The sequence below is a fragment of the Aethalodelphis obliquidens genome, unplaced genomic scaffold (genome assembly GCF_003676395.1).
Source record: "Aethalodelphis obliquidens isolate GAN/ISIS:26980383/991018 unplaced genomic scaffold, ASM367639v1 scaffold37, whole genome shotgun sequence".
Lineage (NCBI taxonomy): Eukaryota > Metazoa > Chordata > Mammalia > Artiodactyla > Delphinidae > Aethalodelphis > Aethalodelphis obliquidens.
In genome coordinates this window covers 13,848,344-13,867,055 of record NW_020837981.1, presented here as the reverse complement: position 1 = coordinate 13,867,055, position 18,712 = coordinate 13,848,344, and the positions used below count along the sequence as shown (strand labels likewise).

The following is an 18,712-nucleotide window of genomic DNA, read 5'->3' as shown; positions in this document are numbered from 1 at the left end:
CCTAGAGGGCAGGGTCTGAAGCCTATTGATGTCAGCATATTAATTCAATCCAGCGTGTGCTTCCTACTCACCCTATATTTATTGTCCACCCGTACACCCATGGCTGATTAATTTTCAACGAGAGTACTAAGACCATTCAGTGGGAAAAGAAGAATCTCTTCAACTAATGGTGCTGGGACAACTGGATATGCACATGCAGAAGAATGAAGTTGAACCCCTGCCTCACACCGTATACCAAAATCAGCTCAAGATAGATCAAAGCCCCAAGTACAAGAGCTAAAACCATAGAACTCTTGGAGAAAAGAGAGGGATAAATCTCATGATCTCGGATTCTTAGATATGATACCAAAAGCATGAGCAACAACAACAAAAAAGAGAGAAATTGGTCTTCATGGAAATTGAAAGCTTTTGTACATCAAAAAAGACGTTTTGAAGAAAGTGAGAAGATAACCTGAACAGACTGGGAGAAAATATTGGCAATCCTATATGTGATAAGAGTCTCTATCGTAGACCATCTTCTAGAGTCAGGCAGTGTGGGTGCTCTGGTGAGCAGGACAGACCAGCAGACGTGGTTCCTGCCTTCATTGGAACTTAGGTGTGTGGGAAGGAGAATCACCGATGGGCACACAGGCTGTTCTCAGGCCTGGCACACAGTAGCTGCTTAGCCTGAGTTGTTTTTTTTTTTAAAAAAAACATCTTTATTAGAGTATAATTGCTTTACAATGGTGTGTCAGTTTCTGCTTTATAACAGAGTGAATCAGTTACACATATACATATGTCCCCACATCTCTTCCCTCTTGCATCTCCCTCCCTCCTACCTTCCCTATCCCACCCCTCTAGGTGGTCACAAAGCACCAGCTGATCTCCCTGTGCTATGTGGCTGCTTCCCACTAGCTATCTGTTTTACGTTTGGTAGTATATATATGTCCATGCCACTCTCTCACTTTGTCACAGCTTACCCTTCCCCCTCCCCATATCCTCAAGTCCATTCTCTAGTAGGTCTGTGTCTTTATTACCATCTTGCCCCTAGGTTCTTCTGACCATTTTCTTTTTTAGATTCCATATATATGTGTTAGCATACAGTATTTGTTTTTGTCTTTCTGACTTACACTTCACTCTGTATGACAGTCTCTAGGTGCATCCACCTCACTACAAATAACTCAATTTCATTTCTTTTTATGGCTGAGTAATATTCCATTGTATATATGTGACACATCTTCTTTATCCATTCACCCGATGCTGGACACCTAGGTTGCTTCCATGTCCTGGCTATTGTAAATAGAGCTGCAGTGAACATTGGGGTACATGACTCTTTTTGAATTATGGTTTTCTCAGGGTATATGCCCAGTAGTGGGATTGCTGGGTCGTATGGTAGTTCTATTTTTAGTTTTTTAAGGAATCTCCATACTGCTCTCCATAGTGGCTGTATCAATTTACATTCCCACCAAGAGTGCAAGAGTGTTCCCTTTTCTCCACACCCTCTCCAGCATTTATTGTTTGTAGATTTTTTTTTTTTCTGTTTTGGAGTTTATATTATTTTGCTGTTGTTATTTTTATTTTTTAACATCTTTATTGGAATATAATTGCTTTATAATGCTGTGTTAGTTTCTGCTTTATAACAAAGTGAATCAGTTATACATATACATATGTTCCCATATCTCTTCCCTCTTGAGTCTCCCTCCCTCCCACCCTCCCTATCCCACCCCTCTAGGTGGTCACAGAGCACCAGCTGATCTCCCTGTGCTATGCGGCTGCTTCCCACTAGCTATGTATTTTACGTTTGGTAGTGTATATATGATGATGGCTATTCTGACCGGTGTGAGATGATATCTCATTGTAGTTTTGGTTTGCGTTTCTCTAATGATTAATGATGTTGAGCATTCTTTCATGTGTTTGTTGGCAATCTGAATATCTTCTTTGGAGAAATGTCTGTTTAGGTCTTCTGCCCATTTTTGGATTGGGTTGTTTGTTTTTTTGATATTGAGCTGCATGAGTTGGTTGTATTAGCCTCAGTTTTGCCATGTGGCTACAGGTCTGAAAGGCCTCGCCAGTGCGTGCTCAGTGCTGCCCCCTCCTGGCTCTCACTGGTTCTGCTTCTGACCCCACATCCTCCCCTTTGACCCCTCCTCCCCGGTCTCCCTATGCTGGCCTTGCTTCCCTGCTCTCCAGTCCTTTGCCACCTCGTCTGTCTCCCTTCAGGTGCTCCCCCCAGCTGAGGGTGGCCCCCGCAGCAGCCTGGCCTACAAGTACGTCATCCACGAGGACCTGCTGCCCCTTATCGGGAGCAACAACGTGCTCCTGGAGGAGACGGACACCTACGAGTGGGCACTCAAGAACTGGGCACCCTGCACCAAGGCCTGCGGAGGAGGTACTCGCTTGCCTGACCGCAGACGCCTTGTGGGAGGAGCGGGAGGGGTCGGGGGCCTGACATCGTCTCCACTTGGCATGTCCCCGGCTCGTGCCTCAGTTTCTCCTTGAAGGTCTCTGGAGTGTGGCAGGGTGCCTGGGCAGGGCCTTGGGGCTGGGCTGGGGGCGCTAGAGCAGTATCCGGGGCAGGACCTCTGCCCTGTAAGGGCTCACCAGCTGCGCACAGAGACAGCAGCCCACGTCCCCACCTGCTATACCAGTGACACCTGAGATGGGCTGGTCAAGGAAGGCTTCTTCAGAAAGTGACTTGGGGATGGGAAGATGCAAAGGCACAGAGGGAGGGGGGATTGGCTGCAGTCTCTCCAGAGCTCACTGTCCCTGAGGTTCTGGGCAGGACAGTGGGGGCCTGGTGAGACTGACCCCCACGGCAGGCTGTCCTCCCTTCAGGGATCCAGTTCACCAAGTACGGCTGCCGGCGCCGACGAGACCACCACATGGTCCAGCGGCACCTGTGCGACCACAGGAAGAGGCCCAAGCCCATCCGCCGGCGCTGCAACCAGCACCCGTGTGCCCAGCCTGCGTGAGTGCTTTCTGGGGGAGGGACAAGAGGCTGACCGCGGACCCTCTCTCTGCCCTGACGTCAGGACGAGGGGCGGGTGAGCCTGCTTCCGCCAGCGCTGGAGGGTGGAGGCACGTAGCCCCCGCAGCCGGGACTTCTTGAGCAGAGAGCACCCACACGCCAGCCTCTGCCCATGGCCCGCGCGGCCTTCCTGGCCCGTCCATCCCCTCTGGGATTTCTGCATTAACTTTCACTCCCAGAAGGAGGAAGATGCTGCCTTTGTTCTGCTCCTCCCAGGATTATTTTACAGATGGGGAAGCTGAGGCCCGATCTGGGGACACAGCTTTCCCTCAGTGATCCAGGGTGTCCATGCAGGTGAAGAGGATTTCAGTGTTTCCAGGCCCTAGGCCAGGACGCTGTCTACCAGTTCCTCCCTGCCCAGTCATCTGGGGCCCAGGGATGCGGTCTGGCCTTCCAGCGCCCAGCTGTGGTCTAGCCCCTGATTGGGATTCCCTGGCCTGAGGACACAGGCTCTTTTTGAGCCCAAGGTCATGTTCTTGGGGTTACTTGGAGGTGGCTTTGGGGAGAGGAGAGAGCTATAATCTGTGGAGGATCGATGTCTGGTCTCTGGGCCTGTTGCCCAGCTCGTCCTCAGCCCCAGCAGGCTTCTCTAGTGGCCCCCAGGTAGGGCCAAGGGTGGCTGGCCAGTAGGAAACCATGAAGAGCTGAGTCCATCCTCCTGCCTCCCAGGAGTCCTCCCAGGGTTGGGGGGTTCCAACTCGGCCTTACTGATCCACAGCAGCTCTGCTCCCACAGGGTAGAGGGACCTCAGAGCCAGGGCGGGAGCTGCTGACCGGTGCTAGAGGCTGCCATGGCCTCCCTGTGCCCAGCCCAGGCCACGATCCCCAGCCCCCTGGCTCTCCATGGTTCTTTTTTATGTATTACTTTTTATTCAGGCCACTTTGCCCACAAACATCTGTGATCACAGAGCATGCGGGGCTAACTCTTCCATGACCCCTAGCAGGTTACCCCACCCGGCTTGTCTCCTTATCTGTAAAATGTCAAATGAAGTTTCGGGGCTTTTTGTTTTGTTTGTTAAGGGAAGGGGTTGGCTAAAGCCGTCGTTTACTAAATGATGCCTCAGGAAACAGAGGGGAGTGGGAGTTGGGGGCTGCCCCTCCCTCCACCCCACCAGAGCAGTTTTGCTTTTGTCTAACTCTTCCAGTGGGCGCCTGCTTAAGATGCTGCTGGAAGTTGCTCTGTGGCTAAAAGACGCTTGGAGACTAGCGGCTTAGCTGATCAGCACCAAAGCTCTGCAGGCACTGACGGTGATAATAATAGTGCCTGCACTTATGACATGCCTACTGCGTGCCATGCACTCTGCCATGTGCTTTACATATACAGGTCCTTTAATTGTCCCAAGAGCCCCATGGTAGGGGCTTCTACTCTGCAAGCTGTGATTTTCATCTGTTTGTGCCCGGCTGAATGTCAGCACCTAGGACAGTGCCTGCACATGCTAGACACGCAAATATTCATGAAGTGTTGAAAGAATCCTGATGTAAAGATGGGGTAACTGAGGCTTAGAGGGGTTAATAGCTTGTCCGAGGACCTGCAGGGTGTCAGGATTTAAATATGCATTATACCCATTTTTCAGATGAGGAAACAGAGGAGAGAATACGTGGCCTCCCTAAGGCCACACGCCTGACAGCTGCAGAGCCACATGGGTGGTTGGCTTGGCCCCCAAGCATTCTGAAGCCCAAACCATCTCTGTGGTTCCTGCCTTTGGTGGTTCAGGGAGTGGGAGTGGCCCTGGGAGGAAGTGTCCCATAGTCCTGCCTTTCCTCCACCTTTCTCCCTGTCTGTCTCCAGGTGGATGACGGAGGAGTGGGGCACCTGCAGCCGGAGTTGTGGGAAGCTGGGAGTGCAGACTCGGGGAGTGCAGTGCCTGCTGCCCCTCTCCAACGGTACCCACAAGGCCATGCCGGCCAAGGCCTGCCCCGGGGACCGGCCCGAGGCCCGCCGGCCCTGCCACCGCGTGCCCTGTCCAGCCCAGTGGCGGACGGGAGCCTGGTCCCAGGTGAGCTGTCCACAGGGCGTGGGAGGGGCTGGGCCGACAGGCGCCTTCCTTGCAAAGTCAAGGAAGAGGAGGGTCTGGGTGGAGGAGCTGCAGAGAGATCTGGCGCTCCCTGCAGGCTGAGTGTTTCTGGCTGAATCCCTCTCCCCACATCTGATCTGATTTTTCTCAAAACTAAAGTCCAACGGTATGCTGGGCCATGGTTTTGGGCTTGGCCTTTATATCCATTCACTATCAGCTTTGACCTTCACAGAGTTAGGAGGCCTGGGCTAATATCCCTGTGTTACAGATGAGCAAATTGTAAGACACTCTTGTATTAAGAAATATTTACTGGGACTCCCCTGGATGTCCAGTGGTTAAGACTTGGCACTTCCACTGCAGGGCGCACGGGTTCAGTCCCTGGTCGGGAAACTAAGGTGCCAAGTACGTTCCAGGCACACTGTACTAAGAATGCCTGGAACCCACTACCAACCAGACAGACCTGATTCTTGTCCTCATGGTGCTTACAGTCTAGTGAGGGAGACATAAGAGACAAGTACCAATAACAAAAGCATTTGCAGGTTGCAGTTGGAGCTGAGCAGAAGTAAACAGGGTAACATATCAGGGAGGGCCTCTCTGAGGAGGTGACATTCGAGCTGAGACCTGAGGTGTGAGCCATATGAAGACCCTGAGACAAGAACAACCTTGCCACGTTCCAGAAACCTAAAGGACATTGGGACTAGAGCTTAATGAGAGGGGCAGGGGTTACACGACATCTTTGGAGAGTGGGCATGGGGTCAAATCCTGCAGGGCTTTATGAGGAGTTAGAGTTATTCTAAGAGCAGTGGGAAACTTGAAAGGTTTTAACGTGTATGTCACCAGCTCTGATTTCAGGTTTAAAGATCACTCTGGCAGCTCTGTAGCAAGTTCATTGCTGGGAGGCCAGGGAAGAAAAAGGCAAACAGTAAGAAGGTTGTGGAATAGTCCAGGGGCCACAGGGAAGTTTTTTCAGGTTTGGGGTTTTTTCTTAAAAATGCTTTTGATATGAACCTTGAAGACATTATGTAGAGTGAAATAAGCCAGACACAAAATGACAAATACAGTATGATTCCACTTATGTGAGACACCTAGAGCAGTCAAATTCATAGAGAGAGAAAGTAGAAGTGTGGTTGCCAGGGACCAGGGGAGAGGGGAATGGGAAGTTAATGTTTAATGGGCACAGAGTTTCAGTTTGGGAAGAAGAAACCGTTCTAGAGATGGATGGTGGCGATGGTTACACAGTAATGTGAAAGTAGTTAGTGCCACTGAACTGTACACTTAAAAATGGTTATGATGTAAATTTTATGATCTGTATATGTGATTACAATTTTTAAAACCTCATTCGATCATGGAAATAAGCACAATCATGTTTATTGTAATAACAGAATATCAGGAAATATTCTAAATATCTATCCATAGGAAATTGGACCCCCCCCAAAAAAAAACCCATGGTCTATTCATGTAATAAAATACTATACAAAAAAAAATACTATACAGCAAGAAAAATGAATAAGCTTGAACTGTACTCATCAATATAGATAACCCTCAGAAAAATAGGTGAGAAAAAGCACTGAAGTATGAAGAAAGTAGCCCTACCAATGGGGATACCATTTACTTAAAGTTTAAAAAGGCACAACACGGTATTTGAAAATGCACCAGAATACTGATCTACTAAAGTCGCTAGTGGGGGTGTTTGAACAGGCGTTCACGACCAACTTCCTCATACCTTCCTGTAGGCTTGAAATATTGCATAATACAGAGTATTTTAAAGAACTAAAAATCCCCACACAACCTGTGCAGGTTTTATATTCTTCTCCATAATATATAGCTTTATTTGTTTGAATATAAACCAGAAAGACCGCTGATCCATAAAGGGCCCCTTACGTAAAACAGAGAGGTGACATGACAGCTGGTGGAAGATAGTTGCCCCTGTAAGATGGGCAGAGCATTCCAGAGCTATTGCTGTTTGTAATTATTCCTCCTGGGAAGATGAGCCGTCTTTGTCCCACTGTTCTGTGTGGCATGTGACCCTTGTGTCTCCCTTGCTCATCACCTGCCCTGGCATGAGAAGTGGACCTTTGCAAGTCCTTCCCATCCCGCTAGGAGAGGCTGTGCTCAGTGCCTACAAACCCAGTGACCTGGTCACGTGGGGCACCCTTGCTTTTCCTGAAGCCACTGCACCCCTTTATCAGAGTATGTGGGTTCCAGGGAGTGATGTGTGTGGCAGCCCTTTCAAATGGCCTTCTGTTCCTTGTACCCACACCTTTTCCTCTTAGAGAAGAAGACACTTTTGAGCATGTCTCTACGAGCTGAGTGCTGGAAACAAAGTCATTGAATGTCAGAGCTAGAGGGGTCCATGGTGACCCCATCACCCAGCTCTCTCAGCTTAGCCGTTGTTACGGTCTGGGTTCCTACATCCCCTTAACAAGGTATCATCGAGTGCGTGGACCTGCCTCAGGTCCTTTGGGCTAGTGGATGGCGGCAGGGTGATACACAAAATATTTAAGGACACAGGCACAGGCCAGACAGAGTGAACACAAGCAGTAGTGCCGGAATGGGGTCCCACAGGCCCCCTCCAGATGGTGGGAAGGTTCAGGGGGTTCCAAGATCAGGGCAGTGGCTCTTTCCCACCTGGTACAGGAGTATTTGACAGTTGCTGTGCTGTCCTGGAGAGGCTGTTGAGAGCAGTCCTTGCATGTCCCTCTGGTCCAGCAGAGACTTGGCACCCTTCTCTGTCCCCTTTCTGTCCTGGGCACTGGCTGGACTGCAGAGCTCACCGCCTCCTTCCACTGTCTCTCCACACCCCCCGCCCCCGTCTCCCCACGGCAGTGCTCCGTCACTTGCGGAGAGGGCGTCCAGCTGCGGCAGGTGGTGTGCCGGGCCAACGCCAGCAGTCTGGGGCAGTGTGAGGGGGACAAGCCGGACACGGTCCAGGTCTGCAGCCTGCCCGCCTGCGGAGGTGAGCCAGGTAGGTTGGGGGTCCAGCCCAGCTCCTCTGGCCTAGACCTGAGGCCCAGCTTGGCTGGCTTCCCAGCCCAAATACTAGAGCTGCTTTTCCCCCTCACAGAAAATCTCCAGAATTCCACAGTGGGGGCTGACGTCCGGGAACTTGTGACCCCAGACGGGGAGTGGGTGCCACAGTCGGGGCCCCTAGATCCCATCAACAAGATATCATCAAGTAAGTGTGTCTCTGGACCCCACGCCCCCCCCCATCCTTCCAGTGTTCACGGCATCGTGGGCATGGGCCGCGCAGTGGAGTGGACCCGGCTTCCCGTCTGTCCACGTGACCTTAGCCTCTTGGAGCCTTGGATTCCTCAGCTGTGAGGTGGGGATGATGCTTATATTGGTCCATGATTCCTTATCTGCAGTTCCAAAATATTGAAAGCTGCAAGTGTCCCCCTAAATTTGGTGCAGACGCACTGGGAAGCAAAATCTGAACTGAACTAACGAGAGATTAGTTATTCTTTTGCTACGGAAACATTGCCGTATTTGGTTGCAAGGTGACCTCCAGTCTCCACTGGGGACCTTAATGTAAATACACTGAATATTACTCTTCTAACCTCAGAAGTTCTGAATTATGAACCATATCTGCTTTTTGGATGAGCAGTTGTAGTTCTGAGCTCTCTTTATAGGGCTGTTGAGAGAATTAAATGAGATAATGCATGCATTCCTGCTTAGCAGTCAGCCAACAACAAATATAGTAGCAGCCATTTCTCTCTGCTTCATGATCAGGAGCCCAGCAGCTCACCTTCTCATCTTTCCATCCATCCACCCATCCATCTAACCACCCATCCATCCATTAATAAATATTAACTAAGCACCTACTATATACCAGGCTCTATGTTCTGTGCTTCCTTCCTAGGTTCCTTCTCTGTTTCCCTTTCTTACCTTCCCAAGGACCAGGGTCTGACAAGATGAGTAGCAGAAAGATCCCAGACCCAAACTCCTAGGTAGAGGATCAGTTGGCTGTGTGACCTTGTACAAATTCGTGAAACTCTCTGAGCTCAGCAACCTCATCTGGAAAATAGAGGGGTCTGATTAAATGTCCTCAAAGGAACTTCCGGCTCCAGTCTTGCTGCCGCTCTGCTCCTGTGCTGAGGCTCAGGCTGTTCAAGTGCTTGGGTTTCCTTTCCTTTTCCTCTGGGAGCAAAGGGGAGCTCTGATTCTGACCCTAGAATTCTAGCGCCATCTAGAGGCCACTGGCTTTCCATTTTCTCTAGTCTCTCTCCTGTTCCCCTAAGCCAGCACCCTACCTTTTCTCTCTTCTCTTTCTCTCCCCCTCCTCTCCTCTTCCCTGTCCCCCTCCTTTTCTCTTTCCCTGGAAAAATTAATAGAAAGCAAAGCTCCTGCCTTCACATCGTCTGGAGAGACCTACCTGAAGTTATCACAGAAATGCAAAAACATTTTTAGATGACATTTGAACAAAAGCAAACAAAACTAATATAATGAGCACCCCTCTATGCCAGGAACTTTACAAATGCTACTTACAATAATAATATTATTATTCATTGGTAAATGTCAGCATTATCCCCATTTCACAGAAGAAACTGAGTGTTGGACAGTTTAAATGACTTGCCCGAAGCCTTGCAGCTTTTTAGTGATAGAGCCTTGATCGGAACCTAGATCTGCTTGACTCCAAATTTGTTGGTGGGGGGCTTACTGTTCCAAATGCATGCTCACCAGGGGCAGGACGTTTAAGCTGCTCGTCACAGTGTGAGTAACCCGGGCATCTGCCTGGCCCTGGCCAGAGTGGCTCGGATTCCTTTGGGTTGATTGGGAGGTGGTGAGGGCGGGAGGTGAGGGCCGAGTGGGAGTTGTAACCTGGCTGATGGGCGTCCTCCAGCATCGGTCCTTGTGCTGTGTGTGCAGCGGAGCCCTGTGTGGAGGACAGGTCCATCTTCTGCCAGATGGAAGTGCTTGGTCGCTACTGCTCCATCCCCGGCTACCACCGGCTGTGCTGTGAGTCCTGTACCACGAAGGCCTCGGGCCCTGATGCGAGCCCGGACCCCAGCCTGGCCTCACCACCACCCTTCTCCACTCCTGGGAGCCCCTTCCGAGGACCCAAGGCCCCTCCAGAGGCTGTGGAGCCCACTGTGGGACCAGCGGGATCAGACGGCCTTCAGCATGGCCGAGCCACACAGCTCCCAGGACCTCTGGGCACAAGCTCCCCAGTGAGCCAGCGCCGTTTTGCTGCCCAGAAACGGAACCCTACAGTATTCTGGGGCACTTCTCCTAGTGCCCCCCGGGGACTGCCCTGGGGCTGGGCTGGGGCCCCTACACCAGTCTCTGAAGATAAGGGGCAGCTCAGGGAAGACCCGAAGCATCCAGGCACCAGCCTTCCCACCACCTCCCCGGTGACATGAGCCTCGCCTTGCCCATCCCTCCGGTCAAGTTTACACTCTCTGTGCTGCCCCAGACATCCCAGCTCAGAGGACACGCAGCGGGGCCGGGGCAAGCACGGACTGCCTTTTAAATTATTTGCCTTCTTATTGTTCTAGTTTGGGGCTGTGACACTTTTCACCCCATGAAGTGGGTCTATGAGGAAGAAACAGATCAGGGAAAGCCCTAACCGGAGATACCTCAGCAAGCAGCCCAGGTGACCGAATTGAACCTCTCAGGGGCTCCTGGCTGTCTCTCCTGCCAGGACTGAGGGCCAGCTAAGTCCCCCCAACACACACACACACACACACACACACACAGCCACCGGGCCTCACACTGCCTCCCTTTGCCAGAAATTGTGGGGACCCCTGTGGAGACCCCGAGTACCAGGCTCCTCTGCCAAGAGGGGCAGAGCCCGGCCGGGGAAGGTCGGGGGAACCCTCACAGGGTGGTCCAACAGGAAGTGGGCTGGGGCCGAATGTGGTCGTGAGGCTCCAGCTTCAGGGCTAGGGTGGGCGGGAGGCCAGTTCATCTCAGACCCAGCTCTTCATAGCGAGAGCTCCAGACAGCTCCTCTGGCCATGGCCAAAGGGCAGAGTCCACCTTGCACTTGCTGGCTGGAGGGCCGTGTTGGTGGCCACCTCTGCCCCTGAAGATGGCATTTCCTATTACTTCTGGTGCCTCCAGTTTACAGGTGGGCCTGTTAACCTCACCCCAGGCCCCCCTGAGAAGGGGGCTCTGGACACTCGGGAACATGTGTCCTCATCATCCAGGGGGTCCCCAGCTGGTGCTAGGCCCCCTGGCTGGACCAGGAACGGCAACTGTGGTCGTCACTCCGGTGTGTGAAGAGAGCACGGGCTGGAAGGTGACTTTGTGGGGCACAGAGGAGACGTGAGTTCTCAGGCTGAGCCCTGCCAATCATTGCCCTCTACCAAAGGCCGCTCCTGCTGGAGTCAGGCGTCTTCTTCTCCCGCCTGGCTTAAGCTGGACTGGAGGTCCATTCGTGGTACTGGGTGCGGGTGCGGGGGTGACCAGGCTCCAGGGCTGAGGACCGGAGTCCACTCATAGCCGGGTCCTGGAGATGACAAGGGCCCCAAGTGCCCCTCGTGCAGGTGGGGAGGAGACAGCACTGTGGAGCCTCAGCTGCACCCATGTTACCTCCAAGGGCAGGTAACTTCCCTGGGCCTTCTGGCCCTCAGGAAGCCACCCGGTTCCCGGGACCTCTCCCAGGGATCCTCACTCTAAGTCATGCAGAGCGTCTCCCAGACTCCTCAGCAGGCCGTAGAGGTGCTGGCTAGTTCTGTTCCAGGGCAAGGGGGCCACTCTGAGCCAGGCTAGAGGAATAGGAGCAGTGGGCCCCGGGCGGCAACCCCCGGAGAGTGGAGGCCCTAGAGGGGCTCCCCAGGTGCCCTCTCCACCCGCTGCCTGCCCCCTCCCGGCAAGGCTGGGGCACACACTGAACCATTCCTGCGCGACCCAGCCTGCCTGTGTTAAGTGCCTTTGAGATCCAGATCCTTACAATTTTATGTATTTATTAACATTGTCCTTGGTGTTTGTTTTGGACCCCAGAACGTTGTGCTGTGTTTTTCTTTTTCTCTCTGTTTTAGTTGAAAGGGCCAGCAAAGCCAGAGCTCTAATGTGCTGGGCTGGTAAGATGATTGGGGCTGGGGGTGGACAGGGAGGGGACAGAGCCACGAGAAGACGGCCCCCAGCCTCCCCGCTGTGGCCCCGCTTGCTCTGGGGCTCCTCTAAACATCACCTCAGGGTGGAGAGGCAAGAATGGGCCTGGGGGTCCTACTTACAAGTAGCTGTGTGGCCTCGGGCAAGTCACCGTCCAGAACTTGGTCCAAAGGGTGGAAGCACCTGGGAGGTAATCTGGGGGTCGGCATAGAGAAGGACGTTCTAATGAACTTTCAAACACACAGGGGGTGTCTCCCTTGGAAGGTGGTGAGCGCTCTTTCCCTGGAAAAGTCCGTGCAGGATGAGGGTGCCAGACAGGAGGTGGAAGGAACGTGATGCCTCTTACTGGGCAGGGAGGGCCGACATGCAAGGTGCTGTATAATTCAAACTACCCCTTGCCCATGACAGACATCATTAATCCTTACCACACCCTTTCAACGAGTGTATCACAGGCCCCTCCCTGACATTTGTGGGGCCCAGGGCAAGAGGAGACCCCTGTCCAGGGACCTCACACACCTGTGTGTGTCTAGGCCTCAAGTCCAAGCTCCATTTACATCCCTGTGCAAACAGCTTCCCCTTGGAAACTGCCCCTTCTAAACAGCTACCACTTGGGCCTAGGGGTGCCTACATGGTGACCCAGTCACACCTTAGGGGGACTGACCTAGGGAGATGCTACCACAGGCCCTAGATTTGGGACTGTTTGGGCGGGGCATTCTGTGGGCCATTGTACTCAGAGTGTAGCCTGCAAGGAGGGAGATCATGGACCCTGGGTGGGCACATGCCCTTGGTGCAGTGCAGTCCTTGCCACGGTGGGTAGTATGGGTGGAGTGGGGCCCTCTAAGAGCCCCAGCACCCCAGCTCTGACAGCAGTCCTGGCACATTTCACGGGGCAGGGATAGCACATGGAAGCGCACGCCGATGCTTCCCCATCTCTTGCCCGCGGCAGACGTTGCCGATGCATCAGTGCATTCTCCCCTAAGAGTCCTTCACAGGGTGGTCCAGGTACTGACCTCCGATCAGCTGCCATCAGCAGGACAAGGAATGCTGTTAAATAGGATAACGCTTGGCTGTCTGTGCCACTCATGCCGATGGCGGGGTGATCATAATGGAAACACCTTTGGTTTTGATGAGGCGTCCAGCAACAGGGAGATAACGTTCTTGGGGGCACAAAACCAGACGTACAAACAGCAACCACCACCACAGACACTTGCAGCATTTCTTTTGGTAGTTCTGCCTCTTGCTGCCTGAATTGTCATAGTAAGTAATGAGCTGTGACTCAGGGAAACCTCAGCTGCGGGGTGGCCCTGATGAAGTGCGGAGGATTGGGAAGCAGCTAAGGAAGAGGGTTTTTATCTTCTTTCCCACAATGTAAAGTATTATAACTAACAAGGCTACACAGTTTTTTTTGGTATGAGAAAACCAGGTTTATCTGCTGTTGTCAGTTCTAGAGTATGGCAAACAAGAAGATCATAGATTTAAAAAAAAAAAAAAAGGAGAGCTCATCCGACCATGCCACAGGAGTGGGCCAGAGTCAGGGGTTTGGGCTCCTCTAAGCCCCCAGGCCTCCACCTGTGGAATCCTTCCCCTTTTCCAGTCTCCCGGTGGCCCTCCCATCCCTGAGGGGACTGTGGTCTTGGAAGCCCAGGCCACGGCCCTGACCAAAAGTTACCTACACCCTGCTTAGGATGCAGAACGCTACAAAAAGATATCAGTCCTACCCTAACGATGAGAAGAAGCTAATAATCCACAGAGTCATACCTCTTAGCCCCAGGTGGATTAAATTTCAGAGGGTGACAAGTCCCTAGAAGAGAGAGGGCCCATGCACTCTTCCACCTCTGGCAGAGCATGGAAGAGCATGGAAGAAAGTGGTCAACAGAGAAGCAGAAAATGCAACTGAAATTTTAACAGATTTTTAAAGGTTAGGGTGACAATTTGGAATCATAGGGAGCCCTGTGCGCAGGGGAGTCTACACCTGCTCATCCCCTCTTCTCCACAGGCCTCCTCCGGATGCACACGAGGAATATCTGGGGCAGGACAGGAGAGCCTCGACAGCATCCCCGGGGGCTCCAACCAAGTTTGAGAGTGCAAATTAAGAAAGCAATACCTGTTCACAGTGCATCAGGACATAAAATACCTGTACATGAAAAACTATAATGCCTTGCTGAGAGAAACATGAGAATATCTAAAAGAAGCCTCAATATTGTTAAGATATCAAATTCTCCCCAAAATGATCTATAAATTTAATGTTTTTCCACTCAAAATTCCAGCAGACTGCGTGTTTTTTAGAAATTGGCAAACTGATGATAAAATTTTTATGGCAGATCTAGAATATCCAAAACAATTCTGAAAAAGAACGAAGTGGGAGGATTTACACTACCTGATTTCTAGGCTTACCGTGAAGCTATAGTAACCAAGACAGTAAGGCTTTGGTGTAAGAATAGACTCACAGAACAATGGAGCAGAATAGAAAGTCCAGAAATAGACTCACACAACCGTGGTTAGTTCTCAACAAAGTGCCAAGGTAGGTCAATCAGGACAGGATAGTCTTCTCAATAAATGATGCTGGAAAAATGGAAGATCCGTGTGGAAAAAAATAAATCTCAACCTTCACCTCATGTCATGTGCGAAAATTGACTCAGTCAAAATGGATAATCGACTTAAAGGTAAGAACTAAAACCATAACACTTACCGAGGAAAAACATTTAAAAAAATCTTTGTGACCTTGGGTTAGACAAAGATGACACTAAAAGTATAAACCATAAAAGAAGAGCTTGACAAATTGGACTTTGTCAAGACTAAAAACTCCTACTCTTCAAAAGACAGTGGTGAAAAAATGAGAAGGCAAAAAACAGAGAAAAACGAAACCCCACAAGCTGGGAGAAGATATTTTCACATCATATATCTGATATTGGACTTGTATCCAGAATATATAAAGAGTTCTTAACCCCCCCCCCCAAAGAATGGACAAAAGATTTGGACACTTTACTAAAGATATACAGTGACAAATAGATACAGGAAAAGATGCTCAGCGTCTTTGGTTATTAGGGAAAGGCCCATTAAAACCACAAAGATCCTACTTCCTACCCATTAGAACAGCTAAAAGTAACAAGATTGACCACATCAAGTATTGGGAGGATGCTGGGCAACTGGAACTCTCATACATTTGGGTGGGAATGCAAAGTGGTAGAGCCGCTTAGGAAAACATTTGGACTGCTTCTTATAAAGTTGAACAATACACTTACCTACAACTCAGCAACGACTGCCCTATGTACTCACAAGGGAAATGAAAACTTTTGTCCACAAAGCAACCTGTATGCAAATGTCCATTAACAACTTTATTCAAAATAGCCTTCAACTGGAAACAACCCAAACGTATAGCAAATAGTGAATGGATAAATAAACTGGCGTATCCATACAACGGACGGAATACTACTCAACAATAAAAAGGCGTGAGCCACTCACGTGTACATGCATGCATCAACACGCACAGATACTCACAGCGTTCTGCGAAGTGAAGGAGCCAGGCCCCAAGAGACTACACACCAGGTGAGTCCCTTCACAGGAGATTTTGGAAAAGATAAAACCCTGGGGAAAGAAAACAGGTGACTAGTTGCCAGGGCTGGGGGTAGGAAGGAGACTGGGAGTGGGCATGAGGGAACTTTGTGGAGAGCTGGAGATGCTCTGTACCTTGATTCTGGTGGTGGTTGCACACATTTGTCACACACATTTTCCTGTGTGAAAATTACATCTCAGTTAAAAAAAAATTTTTTTTAATCACATAACCAGGGTAATGGGAGACCTCTGTCACCCAAGATCTCTGAAAACGCTGCACTGTTTTCCTGGGGAAAACTGCTCCCCCCCCCCAATTGGACAGGGATTCTTTTGACTCCCAGCATCACCATTTACCAGCTGGGTGGAACTGGAAGTTATTTTACCTCTCTGATCCTTAGACTCCCATCTGTAAAATGGGCACACTTTTTCCCTATCAGAATTGCTGATCACTCCTTGAGCTGCTGAGTGCAGTGTCTCTGCCTCCCTAGGCTGTAGGCTGCTGGAGGAGAGGCATGCTTTTCTTATTTGTATCTTTCTCTCTCCACCCCCTGCCTCCCAAAAGGCCTCAGCAGAGGCCTCCGGGACTCCTGGCTGCGTGCTGCTGGAAGAAACGTGCACGGACAGCCAGAGGCGCCTCGGCAAATCCTCTGCTGCTGGGCGAAGGTCCTGTTCCTGCTGCCAGGACTCCCTGGGAGGGGGTAGCCACCAGGGCTGGCGGTGCCTCATCGCTCCTGGAGAGGTGGAGGCAGCCGGGTGCCCGCCAAGATCAGAGTCCCCCTGGGACAAGCTCAGGGAGGCAGGGGGCCTGGCTCCACACCAGCTCTTGGACCCACGTGCAGCCTGCCCAGCCACCGCCTCCCTTCCAGCCTCAGCTCCCTTATTTGCAAAATGGGAATATGGAACGACTCACAAGGTTGGTTTAGAGCAAAGGAGAAAGTGTCTATGAAAGTGCTTAGCAAGTGAGGAATTACTATTGTTCCTGAAAATCTGATGATGAATAATAACATTAAAGAGATCTTTTGTGGGGGGGGGGGTGGTTCAGTTCTGCCTCACAGGGGCCCTGCCAAAAGCCATCCAGTGGCTTCCATTGCCCTTAGGGAGAAGGCCAGAATCCTTCCCGCAGCTGCCGAGGCCCTGCCGGTCTTCCTCAGAGGATGTTTCTCCAACCTCTGCTTCAGAGAATTTGGTGCACTTGTGAGTTGATCTCCGTGGTGACTGAATAAGGCCTGTCTGCCCCCTAGACCGTGAGCCCATGACGGCGGGACTTGCCCTTAATAAATGCAGCATTTGCAGGATAAACAGGGATGCACAGAGGTGGTGGGTTCCCTGCCTCCCTTCAAAGTCCCACAGGGCTCCCTAGATTCTTCCTGGGGACCGCACCCTGGAAACCAAGAGGCAGCTGGAAGCCAGGAGAGGGGGTGAGCAGCCCACCGGGCCTTGCAGCTGGAGGTCGTGTCTCCTAGGAGGAGCCTATCACTGGCTGGTTGATAAGAGGACCCTTAGGCCTTCAGTTCATACAAGATTAGCAGCAGGAGAAATGTCTGACCCCCTTGTGCAAATGGGGAAACTGAGGCCCAGAGAGACCAAATGACTATGCCCAAACCAAACCAGTGGTAGCAGCGTCCAGGCCAGGAGTTAAGATTTGCCTGTGCTCATGCAAAATGTTCCTGACAGATCTCACATCTCCTCTTAGGCCAGTGGTTTTCCACCCTCTGTTCCATCTAAGCTCCAGGTGTTACCATGTGGGTTGGGGGGAGCATAGGCCCTGGTGAGGGAGACGATGGGGGCTCAGAAGCCTCCTGTGGAAAAGAGCAGAGACCAGATTGCCTTGCTTCCAGTTCTGACTCCATCACTCACTGTGTGATTTTTGGCGAGTTACTTAACCTCTCTGAGCCTCAGTTTCTTCATCTATAAAATGGAAATAATACATATTTCACAGGATTAGTGTGAGGATTAAGTGGTTTATTTTTGCATGCGTTGCATACGTGTTTGTGGTACGTGTAAAGCCCTTAGGAGAGTGCGTGCACATGGCAAGTGCTACGTACGTGTTAGCTGCCATTTCCATCCTATTCCTCCCTCCTCCAGCTATTCCTACAGCCTATCGAGGGGAGAGTGGTGGTGAGGGTCCCATACAGCGGATGCAGGGGGTCTGGGGATGGCTGAGGGGACAGGAACATCTCCAGCATTCTGTCCTGTTCCGGGCTACTGAAGTTCAGGAAGTCTGTGTGCGGCCAGGGAGACTCTGAGCGGAGGTGACCACGTCCCCCAGGGAGGGCTGGGGGTGGGCGCAGGCCAGGTCACACAGTGGAGGCTGACAGGATAGGAGGAGGGCGCAGCTGAGAGAGGCTTTCAGCCACGCAGGGATGCTGGGTAGGCACCCATCCCAGGCAAAGGGAGCTGGAGGTGTTCATCTCTGGGCAGTTGGGTGAGCCCTTGGTAACGCCCCTTGGGGGGATGCTGGTTCAAGGCAAGGGTCCCCTAGTACAAAGACTGCCGAAGGCTGGGGGCGACGGTTTGTGAGCAAGGGGGCTCCGTGAGAGCTGAGTGGGAGGTGGCAGTGGGCGGAGAGAGTTGGGGGAAGGGGGGAATGGTGATTGAATGCCAGGGGCTAACAGCGGAGCTCTTCCCTGGGACCCACACGACTCCTGCAAAATCTCCAGAAATCCCAGATGCTCATGAGGACTGGATTCCTCCTGACAGTTTGTGCAGGAACCAAATTCTGCATCTGGGTTGGTATGAGGGGCAGAGCTGGGGCCACAGGCAGTGGGCCCCCAAGTCTCTATGTTTGCAGGAGCCCCAGAAACCTTCAATCTATGGGAACCTGGAGGGTTCAAGGATTTCTCACCTGGAATGCCATGGGCAGGGGGATGGAGGGTCACAGAGCCACAGGGTACTAAATACTGGGCAGGAGCCCTGAACCAGGAGGCTGGGATGATATTTTTTGCTAATATGTACTGTACTTGGGTCTGACACTGGCATTGGGCCAGTTTGCAAGGTGCTTTCACTAAATAATCTCGTTCTGTGTTTCATTATTCCACCTTACAGATGTGGCCACTGATGCACTGAGAATAAAGGAACCTGTCC

The 18,712-nt window shown here is 51.5% G+C and overlaps 1 protein-coding gene across 7 annotated transcripts in view; it reads left to right on the top strand.

The window, feature by feature from the left end:
- Nucleotides 1-18,178, top strand: part of ADAMTS14 (ADAM metallopeptidase with thrombospondin type 1 motif 14) — a 100,882-nt gene extending 82,704 nt beyond the window's left edge. For 4 of the 7 annotated variants that reach the window (XM_027129984.1, XM_027129981.1, XM_027129986.1 and 1 more), the window contains exons 17-23: nucleotides 2,200-2,368; nucleotides 2,815-2,947; nucleotides 4,796-5,003; nucleotides 7,848-7,977; nucleotides 8,086-8,196; nucleotides 9,888-15,622; nucleotides 16,726-18,178. In XM_027129984.1, the coding sequence (XP_026985785.1) occupies nucleotides 2,200-2,368; nucleotides 2,815-2,947; nucleotides 4,796-5,003; nucleotides 7,848-7,977; nucleotides 8,086-8,196; nucleotides 9,888-10,381 (1,245 nt within the window). In that variant the 3' untranslated portion in view covers nucleotides 10,382-15,622; nucleotides 16,726-18,178. Of the gene's footprint in view, nucleotides 1-2,199; nucleotides 2,369-2,798; nucleotides 2,948-4,795; nucleotides 5,004-7,847; nucleotides 7,978-8,085; nucleotides 8,197-9,887; nucleotides 16,564-16,725 lie in introns of those variants that run through there. The other 3 variants (XM_027129982.1, XM_027129987.1, XM_027129988.1) reach the window with 3 other exon arrangements.
- The last annotated feature ends 534 nt before the right edge of the window (nucleotides 18,179-18,712 follow it).